This window comes from Pelecanus crispus, chromosome 13 (genome assembly GCF_030463565.1).
Source record: "Pelecanus crispus isolate bPelCri1 chromosome 13, bPelCri1.pri, whole genome shotgun sequence".
Lineage (NCBI taxonomy): Eukaryota > Metazoa > Chordata > Aves > Pelecaniformes > Pelecanidae > Pelecanus > Pelecanus crispus.
The window spans coordinates 2,192,513-2,215,858 of NC_134655.1; the positions used below are offsets into that span (position 1 = coordinate 2,192,513).

A 23,346-nucleotide genomic window follows, 5' to 3' on the forward strand; every position below is an offset into this window, starting at 1 on the left:
GTTTAGTGTTTTCTGACAGAGCAGAAAGATCAGTGGCTGCATGAAACGCATTTAGTTTTCATTTGCACTTTTAATGTGTCTCTCATAATCACGAGGCAATGTAAACTCCAGCTTGTGGTTTATTGCTATTGCTGTCTTCCCTTGAGCTCTCAGAGCAAAGCAGGCTGGATGAGAAGCAAAATGAGACCAGTTTAACAGCAATAGCCAGCCAGCCAGCCAGAAATAGCTGTGCTATAGGAGATAGAATAAATAAAATAATCCTGTCAAACTCCATTGCAGTTCAAGTTTCCAAATGGGAAGATAGAAGAGACATTTCTGAGGCCTTTTAGTGTAAGAAGGTCTAGTTCCCATATCGCGTCTGTTAAAAACATTGAGGTAATCTTTGCACCAAAACAACGGCCCTGCTTTTATTACAGGATAAATAGGTCTCACAGGGCTAGCCGAAAATCTTGTTTGCAAACGCAGAGTAGCTCTGGGACAATTCTTATTACTTCAAGTGGTTTTTTGACCCACGAGGAACGCTGTTGGACTTCCGCGGCACCTTCCATCCCTTCTCTTTTCCTCCCAGTAATGCAGATCTCCATGAAGTGCCATGCTTTGGGTCAGGCCTGAGTCCAGCCTGCAGCAGGGTGGCAAAACGGGTCAGGCTGTGTTTCACTCTTTCCAAACAGCAGCTCGGAAGAGACGCGGCACTGCGCTGCGCTGACAGGCAAGGCGTGCTGCTATTTCAGCTAGTGAGGTAGCTGAAGATGGGCACGAAGACGACCAAAGAAAACACATGGGCTTGGTCAAAGCCCCAAAGCAAAGTATAAAATGAAGTTTTTAGAGAACAGTGCTTCCGCCGCCCCACTGACGTAGCCCTGCGTTCATGCCCCACTGATCAGTCGGTGCTGTCTTGCTGATGAGAGGTTTCTGGGGGTCCAGAGCATGGCAAGGAAGTTTGCTCCTCCTGTCAGCCTCCTTGGCTAGCAGATAGCTGAACACGAAGGAGGAATTCCAGCAATGGACAGGATATATATTAAAAACAGTTATGAAAAAAAAGTACTTTAGCTTTCAGATACGGCAATGTATCTGAAAACGTTCCTGTTAATAGTCAAACTAGCCCCGAATGCATTGCTCGGTGAGCCTTTTGCAGGGATGTGCCCGTGCCAGTTATGTGCCCTGAGCGGGGTTTTGCAGGAGGGCTCGTGCTAGCGGGCTGTCCCGAGCGGAGCCGGCACCCTGCAGCAACCCACTGCCGTTCTGCTGACGTGGGGCGGCGGGTGCTGCCCTTCCGCTGCTCGGCGGGCAAGAGCAGAGAGGGAAGAGCGGGCTCCGGAGGGGTCGCTGGGATGCAGGAGGTGTAGGGAGAAGAACATCAGGGGCAGCCAAAGGAGCCAGCTGGAGAAGGGTGGGAGAAGGCTTTAGGTTGTTTGTCGCTAATTCAGTGGTAAAATCCAGAAAGGGCTGAATTTAGAGTCCTTCACGGTTTGTGTTTTCTGGATAGGGAACAGGTTTGGCCTACTCAGAGCCATACAGATATGCAAGATGCTATACAATATACTCTTGTGACTAATTTATCGCTCCTCTAATTGCAGTGGGTGTAAATTTGGCCCACAGGCAAAACCTCAGAAGCTGAAAATCTAACCCATTCCTGCTGCGGCCTTTCAGCAGCACAATTTTAAGCCCCTGGGAGCAAACTGGAGAGACCCGAAAAGCCGAGTGACGTGTCTGCAGAAGGGTTTCCCGTCTCTTCCTGTTATTAGTTCTTTGGAAACGCACTCGCCCTTGCCTCACTGCTTCGCAGCCAGTGTGACTGGGCTTGAGGTGGAACAAGGCATCAAAATGCCACTGATGTTCCACTAAATACATTGAACGAAAATAGCATTTCCACATAAATGCTTTCAGCTCCAGTCCTCCCCCTCTCGGATCCCACACTGCAGCTTCATGGAGCTGGCAAGGATGAATCAAACGTCTCTTTCCAAACTCAGGAGACAGACACTGCTGAATAATTTGGCAGGAATCTGCCGACCTGCCCGGCACAGCTGTCCTTGTGCAAGGAGGAGTTACATAAACTGATATCGCAGGGATTTCAGCTGCCCTCTGCCCATGGCAGCCCCTAGGGAAATGTGTAGCAAACAATTTAGCCCATCCTAGGAAGTCTGCGGTAGGAAGAGAGCGGCCGAGGTTGTGTCGCGGAGGCGGTGTTACACCCCGTTTCTAATACGATCCGATCCTCGTTGCATTTTTGGGTTGCGCTGTGCAGACCACATTTCCCTGCTCCTAAAGGCTGCCTCAGCCCAAACTGCTGTGTCCGACAGGCCGATAGCAAAGCTCACAGTCACTGGCATCCAACCACTTAGCAGGGCTTAAATTTATTTTCTGAAATCAAGGATATTTAAGACAAAAGCATTCGAAAGGGTTCATTGAGTTTTAAGATCTCATTTGGACAGAAGAGAAGCCCAGTTTTGTAATGCGCTCGGGCTCCGGGGAGGTTGATGAGAACAGCGCGTAACTGTCCCGTCTTAAAAATCAGCCCGCAGTAGGGTTAAGTTAAATGAACAAATGCTATGGAAGACTGTGTCCTTGGTGTTCATGAAAAGCAGGCTGGGCTGCTTTCTTCAAAGGGTTGCTTTAAGGTAAATTAGATTTTAAAAATGTAGGCTCTGAATCTTTTTTTAAAAAGCCAAAGAACGTTGAAAGCCCTTATGACTAAAGACACCCAAAGACATGGCAAAGTGGCAGCGTGCCATGCTCTCATTGCTCACGGCAGGCTGGGCAGAGTGAAGATAGAGAGCAGGCAGGCAGGAAAATCAGGACAAATTTCAGGAGTAAATTGAAAAACTCTGCTCGCTCCCTCTGCTTCTTCCATTCTGCTCTGCAGCTCTGCCCAGGTCAACAAGGAATCATCAGAGAGGGGTCTGAGACCCACACCTTAGTGCAAAAGACAACTCAGCCTTTTCCAAATCTCTGCCTTTTCCAAATCGCGGGTTGGTGTTTGGGTGCAGGTATTATGGACCCTGGTTTAGTCTTTGCCCAATTTCAGCATCAGCTATTCGCTATTCATCAACTGTTCCTACGTCAACTATTCCCCAAGTTGTAGAGCTTGCCTGTAGGCAGGTCTTCCTTCAGCCTCATCCTTGGATCCCCATTCTCCTTTGATATCTGAAGAACACATCATCTTCTGGGCAAAAACAGTCTGCAGGGATTGCTGCTTTCTATACTGACTACACTGCTACCTTGCTGCCTTGTCTGTGTTACGTTTCAATCATTAGTCCTTTCAGGCAAGCCCTGGCTTTGCTTTATGCGTGTGTACGCAGTGTGACACTCTCGGCCTTCCAGCCCCATGAGTGCTTGCGAGGGCTGTTGCTTCACCGGCGACGCTCCTTGCTCCAAGCCACGCTCTCGGGTAGGGAGGAGCGAGGGGAGGAACCCCTCATGCGACATTCCGCTGTCACCCATGCTCAGCGCAAGAGGAAAATATCTCGGAAAACCTCTACTGGGATGCTTTTCTGCGAAGCTGTGGTGGGGACGGAGTGACGACGCCCAGCGGAAGGGCCACCCTGTTGCACGTTACTCAGGCCGCCTGTTGCCTCGCGGGAGGGACGGAGGCAAAGCTGCGTCTGCTGCCTGCGGAGCCTCCGCTCTGCCTCCCTTTCGTCTGCCGGCTCCGAATCCCGAAGCGTGTGTAACGCTAAGCTAGTCTTACAAGGCTTTGAGCTGTTCAAGATCCACCATCATAGGCTTTCAATGTGTCTTTCACTGATTACTTATTTACAGCTCCCAGTTGCCCTGTAAAATAAGCAAATGTCATTATCCCATTATAGAGATGGGGAAGGACTGAGGGAGGAATTGCATTTCACCCGGAGGCCCGCAGCCGGTCCCTGCCAGCCTCGGGAGCCGCGCTCAGAAGACCTGTCTGCATCCGTGTACTCAGAGTGCGTAATTGCTCCCTAAGTCAGTTTGAAACTACTTTCCCATCAGAACATGCGGGATTTTGGTAACCAGCAGGACCAATAACCTCCATGTGCAATGAGAAGCCTGTAACATTATTCTGTGGTTTGCATCTTTTATATTGTCAGCTCATAAGAAGGCTCTAATGACTCATGGCTGGAAATGGCTCTTTCTCCGCTTGTGTTTTACAGATGATTTGTTTTATGCATGAGAAGTAGAGTGTGACCTAGCATAGAGTAAACCACAGTAACTTGCAAAAAAAGGTGCCATCCTAAAATCACAACCCTCGCTTAAGACCTGCCCATCCGTCCTTGCACGCCACCTGCTAAGAAATAAATCGGAGGAGTTTCTGAAAAGCCTGAAGACGGCTGCACACAAAGCTAACAGGAAAAATTACCGGGGAGATGCACCAGGCCAGGTCCTCTCAAGTGCTTACCTGTGCCCTCTGATGGAGGGGAGAATTTCCTCCTTAGGTGCTGCTTAAGCCGTTGAACAGCTTTTAATTCTGATGCCATTTTTCAATCGGCTGCACAGGGAGATTGCCCTCCTTGTGATTAATATTATATTTCCTCTGCAGGGTCACGGGAGGGTTTCACTCTTCTAGGGTGTTGCACAACCACAGCGTGCAGATGCAGCGCCTGGCACACCTAGCTATGGCCCAGGGTGCTCGTGGCCGAAAAAAAGCTAGGGAGCAGGAGAAAGCAGTACTAAAGACAAGTAGAAGTCAACGTAATAATGAGTTATTGAGGAGTCTGATTTACAGGTGCAATCCTTTCTATAGATAGCTACATCCACTGCAATAATTTGGGGGTGGGTGCATAATTGATTGTGGAAGCCATATCCCAGCTTCACAGCTTCAGGTTTTCCAGTAAAAGTTCAGCCTTGGTTTCCTTATGATGGTCGCAAATGAGATTTTCTTTTCTTTCAAGCGCAGCTAGAGAAAGTCACCTCCCCCCTTCAGAGAGGGGACAGTGAAACGGGGAGATTTAAGTCAGAGTGAGAGCAGGAGAAAATGGCCTGAGCAGGTCACACGGACAGGTACGTGCCCCTGAGCGTGGCCGCTACCGCGGGCACGAGCGCTTCTGCTGTAAACCTCTGACAGAGCGACTGCAGAGAGCAGAATTGTGGTAGGTTTACGTAACGTGTCAAAACTTTGTTTTGTGCTCCCATCAAACGCTACTTTTTTCGGCTTCGTCTTTTCCTTGTGAATCCTTAGCACATAATTACGTGAATGGGCTGCAGAGCGTTATTCAGAAGAACTTAATTAACCTCAGCTAGGGAAAGAAAAGGAAATCGTAGAAGCTGTAGGGTAAAAAAAGATAATATTTAGACAAATAAGTGCAGATGACCTAGATGCATCAATTTCCTTAAGAGCCATGCAACACAATCTGGATGCTGTCTGCAGCGACTGCAGGTTTGTGTCACCGCTCCTCGTGCTTGCCGGCCCGGTCCCGTCCTGGTCCCGTCCTGGTCTGTGCCTTGGGGCTTCTCCCGTACCGCCCCTGAATTCCCTACTGATCCCACCTGCTCGCATCCCATTTTCTCCTCCATCTGTCACCTTTCTCTTAGACATCACCAAAATGCAGAGCTGGGAAGGACCCCAGGAGATTAGCTATTCCCTTCGCAGGATTAAGTATACTGAGATCATCTCTGATGGATGTTTGTCTAACCTTATTTTTTAAAATCTCCAAGGAATGCTGTCCCAAGACTTCCCTATTTTGTCTGCTCTAGTGTTTAACTACTCTTATAGCTAGAAAGATTTTTTTCCATGTATCTAATCCTATTCTCCCTTGTGGTAAATTAAGCCAAGCCACAATCAAAATGGAGAATAATTGATCACCAGCCTCCTTAGAAGAGAAGCAGCTTTCACATATTGGAATACCAATAGCACATGACCTTTGATTTATGTCCCTTCTAGATTAAACAACCCCATTTCTTTGGCCTTTCCCCACTGATCCGGTTTTGAGAGTTTTTTTGTCTTTTTATATTTTCTTGCACTCGTCTGATTTAACTACAAAAAATAATTTGGTATGACATTCAAAACTGGACAGTGTAAACCAGCTAGTCATCAGCCTGGCTTAATGATGGACAGGATAATATATAATACTGTACTAATATATCCAGCAGATAAATGAAGGTAAATTCTATAGTGTAATGATTTCTTCCTAATTCTCTTGTATGTTATCCCTGGGATAATCGGGAGTAATAGCAGCAGCCTGTCCCAGCTGCCATTTCTGCCCTCCCCTAAGCCTGAGCTCCTTTCGACAGTGTGGCTGCTGATACAGCTGATAAATCTCCATTTTGTGCATGCATATTTGCGTTGTCCTTCTGACATGTAGTACTTATGCCAGTCTGTTTAAACTATCCATTTTCACCTCCAGCCACACATCTGCTTTCCTTTATCTTGCGTGCGCTTGTTAGAGTCGGCTTACGTGCTCGAATAAAGGGAAGATAGCCGTGCGCTTGACAAAACAGAGCAACAAGGTTCATCCCTCAACACTGCGACGGGCTTTCTGTCTGCACCCTGCAGAAATCACACGAAGCACCGTGGCCTTCATTGCCTGCCTGTTCCCTGATTTTTTGTTCTCTTGTCCGCATGCATAAAAAAGCTCCTCTGAACAGGGGTTTGGCCTTGTTTGCTGTACGTCTCTCATGTAGCCCAGATGAATTCCTAAATTTTATTGAAATCAATTACAGTGCAAGCCAAGTGCATTTGCCCACGCTCCGCTAAGGAGTTAGGGCATATATGTTACTTTTTAAGAGCTGTAGGGACATATGTGATAAAATATCCACAGATCAAATAATTATTATGTTTCCCATACTACGGGTGTTAAAATTTTGTCCATTAGGAAATAATATCCATTTATTGAGCATTGGCAAGAAGAGGGGAAGAAAGCAGAAGTGGTAGTAGGAAATGCCTAACCTGTACAAAATGACATTATCCAGTTACAGTTATTAATCTGCTGTATGGACTGAACTTTCTCGAAACCAGGTGTGTACAAAGCGTCTTCCATCTGCAGACACGTGTTATTCACCGAGACGTTTACGTGCTCTACCACTCGGTGAAAAATAAAGGGTCTCTTAAAAACTTGGGGTCTCGGTGCTGGAGTTTACCGTCAGCGAGCGGGGAACGGTCCTTCTTTTGTGGAAGGATGAAGGAAATGCGCTGTTGGCACAGGGCAGCGACCCGCACTTGGGTAACGTCAGGCATGGACTTGCTCTTCTAAGCTCTTTACCTTTTCTGCATCTCTTTGGCTGGTTTCATCCAGGGGCTCTTTCTCCACCGGAAGGTTCCTGCCAAGCTGGAGGCTGAGCGCCCTGGGGAGGGCGATGGGAGGAAAGCTGATTCATTTCTTCTCCATTCATTATGGAAGTTTCTTCTCCAAATGAAAGTAAAAACAGCAGGCAGGACTTTGCGCTTGCTGTCCTTCCCTCCTTCGCCCGTGTGCTTACTTAACGCTCAAGGACGGAAACGTGGTGTTTCTTCTTCGTGCGTTTTCTGCAGTCTCGATAGCTGAGCTTGTTCTTTCCCGCTGTTGCACTCTCACCAACAATAATATTCTTTGGGGCCATTTTATTTCCAAAAAGCACTTGTATGATTCCATTATCTCCTCATTGCTCCTTCAGTAACTCCTAGGCAACACCGTTAGCTTCGCATCCTGTACTCAGCAACTCCTGCAAAGCGCGGGAGCCTCCAAAACGTGCTGCAGAAGCCTCGCGGGAGGCAGCGATTGTTCCCGCGGCAGCCTTGGAGGGGAAACGCACGGAGCGGTTCCGTCAGACGTGTCCAAACCCCGTGTATTGTCCTCTGGAAGTATAGTGACAGCACAAAGCTGTTAAAGCATTCACTTAGCATTAGCTATTAAAAATAGCCTGTAATGTTTTCTAAATCAAAATCGGAGAGATAAGAGAGGAAAAAACATATTTAGTATGTGTAAGAAAAAAGCTAATGCACAGAGCCTTGTGTTTTCAGAGCCAGGTGAGAAGGAGGATTGTGATTATTTATTCTTGTAATACCTTCTATGAACAAATCTCTACAAAATCATAAATATTGCATAGAAAAGTATGTTCGATCCCGCTTCGCCCATCTCCTTCACAAGGGCAGTCTGTTCAGTGTTGTGTTTTGGAAGTTTTCATCAGCAGTGAGTTGGTTCTGCCTGCCTGGGAAGACGAATAGTTGCCGGTATAGCTAATTTAAGGAGCACATCTTTTTTTCCTGTGAGATTTGTAATCAAGTTTTTTGGAGAACGTGGTGAAGATAAATGCTATTTCTAAGAACTAGTCCAAGACTCAAATTTAAACACAGTGCACAGTATTGATTTAATTGACCAAGTTTAGTGTGATGCTTACAGCCTTTTCTCAGCACTTCACTGGGCGCAGAGGGAGAGGAAAGAAGCAATTTTCCAAGTTAGGACAAAACAGGAAAGATTTTCTACTTCATATTCAGCCTGAAATATCCTTTTCTCGTGTTTTGGACAGCATCGCTACTCAAAGCCTACATACGAGGAAAATACTTGTACAAGACATTAGTTAATGGGATTTTTTTCCCCCCCTAGAGCATTCCAGGGGAAGGAGCCAGGTTTTAAAGACTACGAGCTTCTGGACAGTACCCTGTCTCATGATAGTTAATACTGTCTGGCAGATCCATGAGCAAGTTTGCTAAAAAAATTATGTTGTACAATTTATTTTCCAAGATTAATGATTTGTTTAAAATAATGCCTACTGCTTATCTTTAAAAAACCTCACTACTAAATCTTATTTGAGTAAATAAATGCTGTACATTGATTTTATTTTTCCTCTTAAATGAATCCTTTGACATAGCATTTATCTTTAGGGCACTCTCAAAAATCAAAAAGTATTTAAGTTAAATTAATTTAATACACCTAGATACTGGCTTTTGAGAGTGGGTAGAGGAAGGAAATCTTGATTGTGCGTTGCTAAATTTGGCTTTTTAAATATGTATGCCTTGTAACTTGAATCACCTTATGTGGTCATGATTCTGTAATTAACATTCTGTTTTCTGATGATCATTTTTTGTTCCTATAAAGACATAGAGATGTGGGACCAATGCTCCTCTCACACCAGTATAAATCAGGAATAGTTCTAGTAAAGGCAGGACAAAATTTGATGGGCAAAGCCAAAACAAGTATGAAGAGGTAAGGAAGAAAACAGGAAATTACCTGGGTTTTACTACAGTTTACCAGCAGCCACAATTTCACATCTGTGATTGAGCAGTTGACACAATAGATCTCAAAACACTTTTTTTAGTGTTGCCTCCACCTACCGCTGTCTCTGGCTGCCGTGACCGCGCGCCCTCTGTGGTTTGGCAGGAGGGATCGTGGTAGCCGATACACGGCACCAGCTGCTGCCGGCATGGAGCGGAGGTTGTGCTGGGCATGTCGAACAGCCACGGAGCTGTGGGTATTCTCATCTGAGTTCTGAAAAATTAATAACGAAGACTATTCTACTTCTCCCTTCCCAACATAGAGAAATGAGCTCTTGCTGAAAAACAAGGGGCAGGAATAATCAGCTTAGAAAGGAGATGAGGATGAACAGGTTTTGTTGTAAAGGTTATAAACATCAAGGAGGGAAAAAGAAAAAAAATTTAAGCTGGATCAAGAGGTTAAAACCAGAGAGATAAGGTTAGGAGTTCTTTGAACTGAGAATCAGGGTGACTTTCTCGCCAGTGAGTTGTGTATGAAAGGGAAATGGGTTCTAAGGAGAAGGGGCAGAGCCTCATCTCCCCTGACTCTGCCAATGCGTTTGGAAAACAGAGATCTGCACCACCCAGTCTGCACTGCCAAACATGCCCGAGCTGATTTCTCAGGATTTATGCTTCTACACAGCCTCATTTGCAGCATCGGAATCCCATCAGGCCAGTGGCCTGTATTTTCAGGTTTCTCCTCCTATGGAACAAAACTTCCCATCATGGGAAATGACGGAAGTATGTTACCTACTCAAAGGCATTTCTTCATGCCTGCAAGCAAAATTTTGCAGCACGAGGACTTGTATTTTGTCCTTTTATGCCTATGACCTACCCTGTTTGTTAGCCAGCAACAAATGTATTCACAGCAGATGAGGCTTGAGGAATCCGACCAGTTTTCACCATTACTTCTTTCTTTTCTTCAGCCCTCCCATGAATTCCCTGCTAAGTTCAGGCTCTGTAAGTATCTTACAATTAACCCATCTCTCCTTTTCTCTCTGTAGGATCTGATACGAAGAGATATTCTGTATTACAAAGGTCGCATAGACATGGATAAGTATGAAGTGGTTGATATAGAAGATGGGAGAGATGATGACTTCAATGTCAGCATGAAGAATGCCTTCAAACTTCATAACAAGGAGACTGAGGAAATGCACTTATTCTTTGCCAAGAAACTGGAGGAGAAGTTACGATGGCTTAGAGCTTTCAGAGAAGAAAGGAAGATGGTAAAAGAAGATGAAAAGATAGGTGAGGAATATGAAATGAATCTGAAAGGAGATTGTTGGTAATGCTTAATTTAGCCCCAACTGTTGGAGAAGCCCACATTTTTCTTGGTAGTAGAATTACAGTTCAACCTTGTTCAGATGTCCTTGGTTGCTCTCATAGTCATAAATAGGTCTCTTTCCAATTCAGACACCGTTATTTTTGGCCCTCAGTTAACTAATTCTGCCCATAGTTTCAAGCCTGGCCCTCCGTGGGCATTGTGGGAGAAGGAGGTCTTTGGCCATCTGACTTCAGAGCGTCCTGGCTGCGTCACTGCTGCTCTGGTTACGCATGTCTCGTGCAGGGTAGGAGGGTGGCGAAGTCAATGACTTCTCAGCCATGCCCTTCCCTCAGCATCAGCCCATAAATTGACTGTAACCAGCGTCAGTTCAGGCTCAGTTTGTGTTGCTCAGCTGTAGAGCACTGGGCATATTTATGATACTGTATAAATAATAACGGGTCTAATCTTACTTTCCATACAGCCCCTGCACAAGCGAGATTATAAAGAGGCCTGCCCTTTCAAGGAAGATTTGCTTTTCAGTAAAATACCTGCCCGTACCCACAGCTCACTGGGTGATGCTTTGCCACCTAGGGCATTCTGTGTTTGCCAAACAGTGCAGAACATTCCCCCTCCCCAAAAGAAAAAGAGGTTTTGTAAGCAATCTTCTGAATTGTGTTTGCCGTGTTCCCTTTTTCAGGCTTTGAAATTTCTGAAAATCAAAAGCGGCAAGCGGCAATGACAGTAAAGAAAGTCAGTAAGCAAAAAGGTAACCGGCAACATGCACTGTGCCTGGTGATGTGAGGGTGGAGCGGGCTGGGCTGAATCCTGCTGGGTTAGGATCCAGCATCCCCCTTGAATTTCCCCCTCCCCTTTCTCTTTTTTTATAAAATACCGTTTGTGCTTTGTATCCTTTCTTAATGTATCTGTGGGCCAAATTAATCTCTGGTCTAATGTGGCTGAAGCCAGTGGAGTTTCACCAGAGATGAATTTGATCTCGTGTCTCCAGTCTGATGTCCAGAAGCTGTCCCTGGGGGCAGAAATCTCTCGGTTGTTTATCTCAGGCTGCAATGGCAGTGAGTGCGGAGATGGGGGGGGTTCTGCTAATTCCCAAAGTCTCCCCTTAGCAGAGAAAGAAAGATGGCTAAAATACTGGAGATGGTGAGGGATCTACCCCTTTCCTGCTTTTGGAAAGGGGACAGTCATGTTTCCTGGGGCTACCTGTAACTTTTTAAGGACAGCATAGTAGCATCAGCTCTAGGAAATAAAGTATCTTAGTAAAGAAGACATTATATCTCTCTAATGTCAGATTCATTTCCCCACCCAGGCAGGCTACGGCCAACTAATAAATGCCATGCTAGATATTAAACAGATTCTCAATTGGCGAAACCGCCAGCGTTAATTATCTCTCGCAATAACTCTTGCAGCTGCAGGTTTTGAAATAGTAAATACGGAGGGAAAGTCAGAAAGGTCATTTCTCAAGTTTTCCCAAGCTTCACAGAGTCGTAGGCATATCGATTCGTTACCGAGGTACCGTGGCACAACTAGGCCTATAAATGGGTTTTGAGATAACTCATCGCTTCTTGGCTACAGTCAGTTCCAGGCAGATTTGTCCCCGCTCTGTACAGGCATTGGGTTGTTTTTTGCAAAAGTTTAAGGAACTCCTTGCTTTCTGCCTCACCTGTTTGTTGTCTACTGGCTTTGCTGGTCCAGTAGTGGTTTGCTAGGCCACCTGTAAACTCCTTGGTTTGCTGTGTCTCTCCATTGTCATTAGTCTTCTCCTCTCTACTAACTTCCTATGTTGTCTTCTGAGATGTTCTCTAAAAACTCTCCTGGCCAGATTTTCTAAGCTTAAAGTATGCACGCACCCAGAAACGGCCCCAGGGAACGCGTATCTTCCACAATGGACGTGTAGTTCAGGCAGTAGCGGGTGCTCCACGAGCTCGGTTTTGCAGCTGCACCCCTCGCCACTAGCATGCTTGCCCCTCGGCGCAGAAGCGACCACGGAGATTATTGCAAGTGGAAAATTAGAGGAGCTGACTTGCATGATGGCCACGACAAAACCAGTTTTAATTATTATTTGCTGTTCAATTAATTATATTATTAATTAATTAAGGCAATAATTAATTAATAATGGCACTGTTCAGTCGTTCAGTGACACAGTTCAGAGGTGCCTGAGCATGCCTACCAGTATGCCCACTTAAATCACTGGACTTGCATCCTGACAAACACAGTATGCCTAACCATACGTACTGCTTACACAGCAATTGCTCTCTTGTTTTCTCTCTTTCTCTCTCTTTCTCTCTGAGATGAAAAAGGAGGGGCTGTTGTCTTAGACTTCTCTGACTATAAAATTAATTAGCTCCTAAAACATTAGTCAGCATTTCTTTTAGGAAGAACGAGCTCATGCTGTAACACTGGCAGTTCTTTTTACGAGATGAAGTCCTCAAGTCAGACAGAAATTCAGTCAGACCCCAAGCATCAAGTTAAGTGAAGCCGGGTTGTTTTACTGAAGACATGAAATCTGAAAAATAGCAAGTAGGGTCATTAAATTAGAAGCTGTGTTTCTTTTGTACTACATTGTCGTAATCATAGCCCAGTCTCAGATTAATTAAATTAAGTACCGGCACTGAACGTTTTGCTGAAAACTCTTACTCTGTGGTTTGTCTCGTGCCCACGACCCAAAGAGAAGCATGAGGCTGCCAGAGCAGGGAGCCGGTGGCATTGCTCAGAAGAGGGAGGTAGGAGGAAATTCCTGAGAGTTGGCTTTTAGTGACTGATTTTTTGAATCTTGCCATATGCATTTTACATATATCGCCAACAATTTTTTTTGCCAAAGACTTTGGCAGGCACTTGGGGCTGTGTTGCTGAGGCTGAGGTGCAGCTCTCGGGGCTGGGAAGAGGCAGAGGGGTGTTGCCTGTGCCAGGAGGTTGCTGCCTGCAGGCACCGCGCGCTGCCTTCGCCCTGCCCGCGCAGCCTCCCACGGCATGACGGTAGCATCGGAAGGGGCTTTAAGTTGGTTTCGGAGAATCAGTGATGCCTGGAAAGCAGTGAAGCCCTTTAGGAACAGGAATACTTCCACTGCATTCAACTGTACTCTTTATTCATTTAAATTTACGGACTTTGCAGGACAGGTCTCAGAGGCTACAGCAGGGCTTGACGGCTCAACAGCTCGACCTGACATGTCGAGAGCCCTGCTCCATGTCGGTGGATGCCTATTACAGACTTGTTTCTAGATTATCTCACTTGTTCCCTCCATCTCTTAAATGGGAAACCACGGTAATTTCCCTGTCACAGAATACTTAAGGAAGAGAGAAAAGCTGTGAAGGAGGTGAAATGGAAAATGCAATCAACTTTGTTAGAGGTGAAGCAGAAGAACATTTTTCAAATAGTATAAACTGCCGCTTCTTTCATGCACTGTTGTACCACACCTCCCAGAAGTAGCACTCGGGAGCTGGCTGGCGTGCGTTTGAAAAGGAAGCATTTAAACTACCGCTCGCTGCAGCGGGCGAGGGAGGGACGCCGAGAGATCAGCTGATAGCGGGAGAAGAAACCTTAAAACTCTGCTTTTTAAACTAACGGAAACTGTATCCAGGTGATTAAGAGAGAACACAGCTCTCAGTGTTTAGAGAAGTTTTTTAATCCCGCAATGAGGGTCCTCTGTGGGGCACGTCAGCCCCCTTGGGAAGCAGCCCCCTCCGAGCGCTCACGTCTGCACAGAAATGCGTGCGCGCATGCAGTGCCAGGCTTCCTTCCAAATCGATTTAATGATGCGCAAGGTCAGATTTCAGCAATATACTAGGATTTGCAATACTTATTGGATTGGGCAAAATGTAATGATATTAGATCAGGTGCCTTAAGACAGCGTTAAACCAATTTTTGGCCTTCTTTAAGTCCATTAGACATAAACTAAATGGGTAGTGTTGGCTCTGCACCTTACCAACAGGTAGAGAAAAGGACTGTTTGTTGGTTTGTTTTTTTCTTTTTGCATTGATTGTTCAAGATTTTGCCTCTCGGTTACTGCCCTTTAGCCTCTTTCAATGTCAGTGTGGAAACTGGGAGTAGAATTCAGCGTGGTGTCTCCTAGAAAACACTAAAGTAACAGAGAAATTGATTTGTCTTGACTTACAAAAACAACAAAAAACCCCACAACCCTTTTTAAGCTACAGCCAGTCAAGTGTGCAACTTTTCTGCAGATAAGTCCGGGTACCGCTGAGGACCTTTGCTGCCTGCACTGACACTGCAACATTAAGATAGCATCGAGTCGTGCTTCCAAATTGCGCTCGTTATTGACTACGGCAGTGGAAACAAGTCTAAAGTTCCATTGAAAATGGATCCTTTGTGGATCTCCAGTCCATCCTTAACACAGCCACAGGATTATCCAGGGTACTTTTCCCATTTCTAAGTGTCTGAAAACAGAAGGCTCCTTTAGTGCCTCGATCCATCAAGGGCTTCTGTTCTGCTGGCCACTTTTAATCTCCCCTCCAATGATTAGTGTTTGCAGCTTTCAGAAACATTCAGTTACTTTTCTGATCCTCAGCTTTGTCCCCATCTGTCCCCAGGCAGGACAGCGTGTACACGTAAGGGATTTTTGCCCTTGTTCCTGGAAGCTGTCAGCCGGGGGTGTCAGGGGGATTAGAGGTTCCACTGCCCAGGAAGGAGACCCCATTCTTAAAGCACCGTTTCCCACTGATGTTTCCATTTTGGAAAATGTAATGTCTGTTCAAATTGAAAGAAGCGACCTTAGTACTAGGCGGGAGGGTTTCCTGCCCCGGGAGAGCTCTTCAGACCCACGCTATGCGCCAGCTCCTTCATGCCCTTCTCTCTGTCCCGTGTATTCTTCTCTGCACTGTGCCACAGCTTCACCAAAGCAGATGCCCTCAGCCCAGACAAGTCTTTAGCCTGGTGGTCTGGGACTTGCGGAAAGACGGAAACATGCGTTCAATCACCACCTCCCCGAGCCCCGACCTTAGAAGGACGCTGTCATTCAACCTGCCCATAAATAGTCAGCTGTGCAAACCCAGCAGGGGTTAAATCATCAGACAGCATGAACTTCTTTGGCCTGCAGTAAAACATCCTCTGAGTCACTGAATTTTCCTGCTAATTTCTTCCTTTCTGATCACTTGAGCTCACAGCAAACTATGTCATAAAAAACCCTGACCCAAACACCCAACAGCTTTTCTCTGACTTCTCAGACCTCTGCACTGCAAGCTCACCCCCAGCAAGTCTGCATAGCAAAACGAGGTGACTGCACGTTAGCATACTTGTGCTGGCAAGGACAGGTCTTACCAGGTAACAGAGCCTGTAGGTATCTCCTGTGGTTCTCCTGAGTGTTTAAGGCTATTTTATTGCATCTTCATTGCTAACAAGACTGATGTGGCCCTGACGTGTTTCCCCATCCTATTCACACATGTAGGTGTAGCTTTGGGGGGGACTCAAAGAAACCGAGCAACACATAGACTAACCGCTTTAAAACAAAGAGGGACATTTGCATTTTCAGATAATCAGGGTCACTTCCCTTTTTTCACAGAGCTTCCCACAGTGCAGGCGAAAGAATGGAGCTAATCATGTTCTCCGTGATACTTCCCCACAGATTCAGCGAAATCACAGAGCTTATCCCATTGCTTGTAGAATACAGACCCTACCCAAAACATCCAAAATGCAGGCGTTACGCAGTGCCCACCTGCGGCTCGCTCAAACGCTTTGTGCTTTGGGTCCACAAGCACTGGTCTCATTGATGATGGTATGGATAGATGGCTTCTCGCTCAAGGCATCAGTAACCCAGCTGGAGTCAGCAGTTTCATCTGAGATCCAGTCAGATATACAAGCTAAGGAAAATCATGAGTAAATTCTTGGCTGGGAGACCTCTAAGGATGGTACCGGTGACTCGGCAATGGGCACATGCTTCTGAGCAAATTCTCCAGGGGAGTTTTTTGTTGAGATGTGAAACGGGCCTCTTGGGTTTTCCATTGGCCCTCGTTTGAAGAGCCAAGATGTTGCCGTCAATGTCACGTTGAGATTCCAACTGAAATAAGTCTGTCAGCCCAGATTCTCCTGCACTTTCAGTTTGGTGAGGTATTTTAGGTAAGGGACAGTGTTGCTACCCAGAAGAGGCTGCATTTCAGGGCACTGATGGATGAACTGATCTCTTCCCATCAATGAAACGGACGGAGTGATCTTTGCTATCAGTGTACAGAATGCTGGAGGAGAGGGAGGCTATATAAATACAGGATGGGATAAATTAGTTTTCACCTGGCTTTGACTGATAAAGCCCTAGTAGCATTTATTCCATCTTGCCTCGCTTAGCTTTTGCTTATCACATGAGGTATCATTATCTTAATGTCTAGTCTGATGACATCAGGTTGCAGTAACAGACTTGTTAAATAGACTCAGAAAGGTCAAGTTACCTCCGTAGGTGTAGAGACGGTGGTTGGCTTTGGAATAGCCACGACACAAGATTACTGTTTTCCTCTGCTGCGTTTCTCAAGCTGCAGTTAGCCCTTTTACCTCCCTCTTCCTCCAAAACAGAGAAGTTAGGCTAGTGGTTAGAAAAGGGAGCTAAGGCACGTTCTCCTCACCGGTACCGGTACCATCCCTGACAGTACCTACCTCTGCCAGGCCATTGAGTGAAATCCCCGGCTGTGTAAAGAGCCATGGCTAACGCACCGCTTAAATTCCTCTTGCGTTGGGCGAGTACGACAAAATTTGAGTCGGGTAGTTTAGCATGGAAGTGTGAACCGATGAAGTCCCCGGCTGCTCAGGACTGCCTTCAGAGGCAGACGTTTCCTGTTCACAGCTGCCGTCCACACCTCTTGCTGTAAAAACCAGGGCTGCAATCAGGGAGCAGAGCTACTATCAGACACAGCGTAGTTTGCTAACTCTAAACGTAACAGCGACCAAGTAAATAGTGGTGAAGTGCTTTGAGATCCTCTGTTGAAATGTGCTCAAGAAAGGCAAAGGGCTGTACCCGTTCAGCCATTACTGCTTCTTATTTCTTTAACTTGTCGTTATTGCAGGAGTAATTAACCGTACAACAATTAGTGTTCTTGAGGTATGTTCCTGGCTACCCCACGTTGTGTATGGGTTACAATATTCAGGAGGAAACACAATTTAGGGGATTTCTGAGCGTGGCTCCTGAAGGATGCAAGTTGGGTCAGCTGCTGTCGCAATCCGAGGGAGATGAGAGGTTCCTCAGCGCAGCACTGCTTCCTTTCCGACCAGCAGCCTCCGCTCGGCCAGTAGAGAAAGCAGGGGTTGATATTTTATTGTCTCCCACTCAACTCTGGCTAATGGACAGCATGATAGCTAGACAGCTAGGTGGAAGAAAAGCCTATGAAATAGCTCCTGATCAAAGTATAAGCTAAAACCTTAAAGGCTGAGGATGGAATAAACAGCTTGTAAGGGAAGTTTCCATGCTTATATATAAGCAAATCTGCGTGTATTCTGTGTATGTTTTGTATGAACTCTGGAAAGGTGCACTGTTAATGTAGCTGTCCTGCTATATTATAACCGGCTCTGTCTGCACGTGTCCATGTGGATTGCCTGTGAGTTAATAGCATGCTCCTAAATCTTCAAATGCTACTGGTCGTGTTGGAACTTCAAATAGAATCATAGAATCGTAGAATCGTTTCGGTTGCAAAAGATAGAAGAGATGCTTTGAAAAAAAAGAACTAGAAGGGAAAAAAGAGACAGTTTTAAATCTTTTTAATTGTTTTCTTCCGAGCTGAGAAATCCAAAAGATTCCAAGTGACGTTGCCTAGTACTAAAAAAAGACATGATTTCAACTGACGGCGCAGCATCTCTCTTTACCAGTTTTGTCTAGCCAAATTATAAACCCTGGAGTTTTCTTTTTCTCATTCTGAACAGATTTCCACAACCCCCACCCTGCCGAACGATCGTGCTGTGCAGCTGCAGCCTTTCTATTCTGCTACAGTGCAGAATTATGCATGAACCAGCAGAAGGAGCTCCAGGCCTGGTCATTGGTGTATAGCTGCTTTCCTATGCCTCGGAAACGCAGCGCAGCAGCTGTGTCGAGAAATCAATACTTACCTATCGATCCTTTCCCTTTGCGCTTTGGGTTCTGTTCGCCAGGCAGCCCAAAATTGCATTGGAAAAGGGCTTTGCTCGTTGCTTTCTGTTGAATTGCAGTGGAGTTATAGCTTTGCATATAAAAAAAAAATTCCTCAAGAGACAATTTTGCATAACGGCCCCGAGTTCTGATGAGGGAGCAAACCACTTCAGAGCAGAATAGAAAAATACCAACCTGTCGTACTTTTTCCCAGAATTGCTCTTTCTCAGGAGTTAAAGATGTGCAGATTAGGTGAAGCTCCCTCCTTCTGCCCCCACCAATTCCTTTGTTCCACCTTGTCAAGAACGTGGGTATGTCAAAAAAAAAAAAAAGCCATTCTTGGGGCACCGCAAGCTATTGCAAAGTGCTGTATCACAGTTTCACAAGAAAATGTATTCTTATGGAATTATCAGCCTGACTTGCCAGAGCACAAATGTTTTTATTTGCATGCCCACAAACGCACGGTAATTATGCATGCCATTGAGATCCGCAGTCTTGATCATTCAGGCCACGGACGCCATTTGATAAATACGATAAATATGCAAACCCTCGGCTGCTTATTCAAGTAGAACCAGCCAGGAGCTTTTCACGTTCATCCAGGTTAGATGTTAATGTCAATAGCCTAGATCCTTGAGCAGGGCCACACAAACAGCTTTGGGAATATGGGTCTGAGCTTCTTCACTGAGGGCAGTGGCAGCGTGTGCATGGGTACGGTTCAAGCAAGGACAGATATTTTTCAGGAGTTTGGACCAAAAAGGCTATTTTGGGAAAGAACTAAGTGGGGTTTGCTAGTGATCTGGCCAGGGGAGTCTGCCTTTTCCTCTTTTGGAGAAGACAGACTATGGATTACATTCTTTGTAAGTCCATCAATGTCAGTGGACTTCAGCCAGACTGTCCTTTCTCTACTTCTCCAGCCTTCCAAGTGCATAACGTTTTTGCTGATCCAGGAGATTTCTTAGCATTTCTGTATCATGATTAATATACATTAGGTCACCCTCCACAAATTGGTTTAGAGACAATGAAGAGCTCAGCCCAGCTCAGCATGGCAGGCTGGATGCATCACCAGGCTGACTGCTACTCTGCAGCCACAGAATGCAAAAGACATTGGGCCCATGTCGTTAAAGCAGTGTGGTTTTAAGGTCTTGAAAAGCTAGGAACAATTGCTGTATGTCCCTTTGTAGCAGCTTTAGATTCACAGCTCCTTTGTGTTGTAGAACGTTAGTAATGTTGGTGGCACGAGGCTTGTTTGCCTTTGAAGTAATTCCTGGTCCTTTGGGTCAGTTGAAGACCCAAACCCCTTACCAGACAGAAGATCTATTTCCCAAGTCTAGCCATGTAAGGGACCTGTACCAGATCCTATCCTTACCACAGATCCTAAAATTCCTCACCAGTCTCTCCTGGGGAAAGTGGCCAAGGCACTAAAGGCTGGTGGCCTCCAGCAGAATGGCTACACTCTGGTATGGGTTCAGGGCTAGAGTTTGCCCTCCAGAGCAGACTCTCCGCAGTGGGTTCCACTGCCCACACATTGACCTGCCTTCCAACAAGGCAACTCCGAGCAGGCCAGCAGTAGAAGAAGGGATGGAAGAGGTAGGGCGGAGATGAGCTCCGGCCCATGCTCTACCCTTATGGGACATCATTGCCTTAAGTCACAGAGTGTGGTAAATTCAAATTGACAGATGGGGCCTGCCAACAAGGATGGTACAGGAGTTGCCTCAGGTTTCCTAGTTGGCCTGATGGTTTGACCCCAGGACAGCAAGGGCTCTGCGGCTGCATGCTGCTCTGCAGGCTTTCTGCGGGAGAGAGGAGCCTGGAAAAGACAGAGGAGAAAACTTGTTGATGAGTAACTCTATTCCAGCATGCAGCTACAAATGCAGAACATCTCCAGGTTGTTCTTTTCAAATAAGTTTGAAATATTAATTGTGATGAATTTGTTAAAGGTTGATAAGTATGAATCACAGAGCGTTTTTTTTGTCCACCGTAAGGAAGGGTCTTGGTTACTCCCTACCATGGACAGAGCGCTGCATGATTTGATGGTACTTGCTTTAAAGGAGGAGAAATGAGTTAGACATAGTCAAGATGATACCTCCATTTGGTCTGAACCTTTTGAGGACTTTAACAACCCTTGATTGGTAAATTCTATAGCAAGGGGACGTGAATTAATTCTCTTTCCTAAAGCCTTAGCTTTGTATCTAAAAGGGGTCCTGAATTATAACGCGGCAACATATAACGGTTGTCTGATGAGCTCCGCGAGTGCGCTTTGTGAGGCTTTTTCCTTTGTCTGTAAGTACCCGACTGTGTGCAGCCTTCCTGTGCCCGGGCCGGCCGGCGCTGGTCCCGCAAAGCATGTGTTTGTGTGTGGGTAGGATCCGCTAACTGAATGCAAAGAGTCGCATTTCTTTTACACACGTTGCTGTGGTACCTGGGTGCTAATCACCATATTTTGCCTTCTCTAGCACCTTCCCAGCCGAGGATCTCAAAGTGTTTTACAAACATTAATTAATTTAGCTTCACAACCCTCGTGTGAGGTAGGTGGGTGATGCCATCCCGCTTTCCAGATGAGGACACTGATCTACTTGGGTAGAGTCGCCTCGCTCCTGCGGTTAAAGCCAGGGGAGGCAATGGCCTCGAGATGGCCCTTGCGAAGCTGCCACCCGTCATGCGGCCGGGGCTGCCCTCCCCGCAGAAGGAAGAGCAGTTCTGCGTGCAGCAGAGGGGATCCAGAGATGGCCAGAGCTTACAGCAACCTGCTTCAGAGCCCTGCTCCTCTCTCCTTCCTGCCCTTCTCTGGAGTTGTGGTTTCCAGCCGATCACGCTGCCCTGAGGCTGAAGGAGGGATTATCCCTCCTCAGTGGTGTTGCGGGGAAGGAAATCCAGACGTAGCTCTATTACTGTTCCCTGTAGTCCACACTTCGGTGGGGACATGCCTCCCTTCTGTTCCACTTCCATTCACCCGGAGCCGCCCTTTCTACACCATCCTTTACAACGGGTCGCGTAGGTCCCAGCTTGCCGAAGCTCCCCCTTTCCACGGGAAGGCTGTAAGGGCAGCGTCCCCTCACCCTGTTCCTGCAGAGGAGCTGTGACTCACGTATGTGGGAATTCTGCATCTAGAACCTGAAAGCGTAGCCTTGCCAGTCCATCCATTGCTACCAGTTTGGATTGAGCAGAATCGGCCTTTGCTGCGTTGCGTGCAGCCGTTTTTGGCTGAAACCAAACTGGTAAATTGAAAAACCGAACCCTATGGAAAAGTCCTACCAACTTTCTTAAAGCAAGGAGTGAGTTGCCCTTTGCATAGGCAGAACGGCGCCGAAGCGGTGCGGGTGCCTGCAGCGTAGCGCTTCCTCCGAAGCAGCTCTGCTCCGTTCTGGCGCAGGAACCGGCGCCGAGCGGTCCTCGGGGTCGCGCTGCTCGGGGCTGGTCACCGGGGCATGTCGGGGCAAAAATGCTTTCCGAGCGTAGCTGGGAGGGAGGGTGAAAACGAGCTTGGCAACAGCAAGCGTTAAATTTGCGAGCGGGTTGAACGATGCGGTTGTCTGCCTTCGTCTGAGCAGATTGATACTGCATACGGCCTGGCCACGCTCGTGCCTCGTTAGGTCACGCAGGACTTTTCCATGAGGGCAGGCAAAACTCTGCCAGTACAAAAGTGATGGATCTTTTCCAAAGCTTCAACTCGTGGTCTAGCATAGGTAGCCTCTGAGCTGAGAGTTTAGGCAGCTGCTGCGTTCCTCCGTAGATCTGCCGTCTCTAGCACATCTCCCTGTTGTTTGGGACCCTGGTTATTAAGTGATAAGAAGCGATAGCATGACGAAGAAAGACTATTGACCCAATTGCACTTTGACTGATCTGTTTCTTTTTCCCCCCAATCATCGATGCAGGTGTGAGCTACTCCAAGTCGGTTCCTCCAGCCTACCCACCACCCCAGGATCCATTAAATCAGGGACAATACATGGTGACAGATGGCATATCCCAGTCCCAGGTCTTCGAGTTCACCGAACCCAGACGCAGCCAGGCGCCATTCTGGCAAAACTTCAGCAGGTTAACACCATTCAAAAAATAATACCTAGAGAGATGGAGAATTTTAACTTAAAAGAACTAAAATTTAAAAATAAAAATAAATAAAATTATATTTATAGATGGACCTTTTTTCGGAGAAGCACTGTTGCAACTAAATATATATACATATATATATACACACACGCATTTTAAAAATAATAATATATATACATATGTATATATATAGAAGGACCAAAAACTTTTTTTGTTGTTTTTGGGAAGCAATCTGCTACTAGATACTAGGAAGCACCAATGATTTCTAACCATGTGACCTATTTTATTTTATTCCATTGGTCGGACATCTTTTTTGTTTGTTTGTTTTCCTTTTCTTCTTCATTTTCATTCGAGTCGTCATTGGCATCCCAGAATGCTTTCTCGCTTGTGTGAATTCGTCATCGCGAAGTTCCTCATGGACTGCATCGGTGTATATTTTATTTGATCTTATTTATGGGGGCGGGGGGGGGGGGGGGGTGTTGTTTGTTTTTTGGAGTGCCGGGAGATCCCTGCCCCCTCTCCCTCCCTCTCCGCCCCTCCCTTGGCTGTCCCCGGAGCTACCATTTCAAGGAAGAGCATCGACCCCCTCCCTGTCCCCGCCCTGCATTCTCTGGTCTGGCTCGTGCCTGTCTGGATGTGCTCCCTTGTGCACCATGCTCCGCTGCGCAGTATTTCTCTGGCTTTAACTGTTGTGTTGTGGGCAGGTGAAAACAAGCAGAAGGGGTATCAGCTATTTAGGAAGCGAGAGATGGGTCTTCCTCAGTTAATTTTTTTGCCTTTTTTTTTTTTTTTTTTTTTAAGCACTGTCTTTTTCTCGATTCAGTGTGATTCATTCA

At 46.4% G+C, this 23,346-nt stretch overlaps 1 protein-coding gene across 2 annotated transcripts in view; it reads left to right on the plus strand.

Annotated features, from left to right (window-relative positions):
- The window catches only part of ARHGEF9 (Cdc42 guanine nucleotide exchange factor 9), a 65,592-nt gene extending 43,072 nt beyond the window's left edge, over window positions 1-22,520 (plus strand). For both annotated transcript variants that reach the window (XM_075720598.1, XM_075720599.1), the window contains 3 exons: window positions 10,141-10,384; window positions 11,098-11,166; window positions 22,339-22,520. In XM_075720598.1, the coding sequence (XP_075576713.1) occupies window positions 10,141-10,384; window positions 11,098-11,166; window positions 22,339-22,520 (495 nt within the window). The remainder of the gene's footprint in view (window positions 1-10,140; window positions 10,385-11,097; window positions 11,167-22,338) is intronic.
- The last annotated feature ends 826 nt before the right edge of the window (window positions 22,521-23,346 follow it).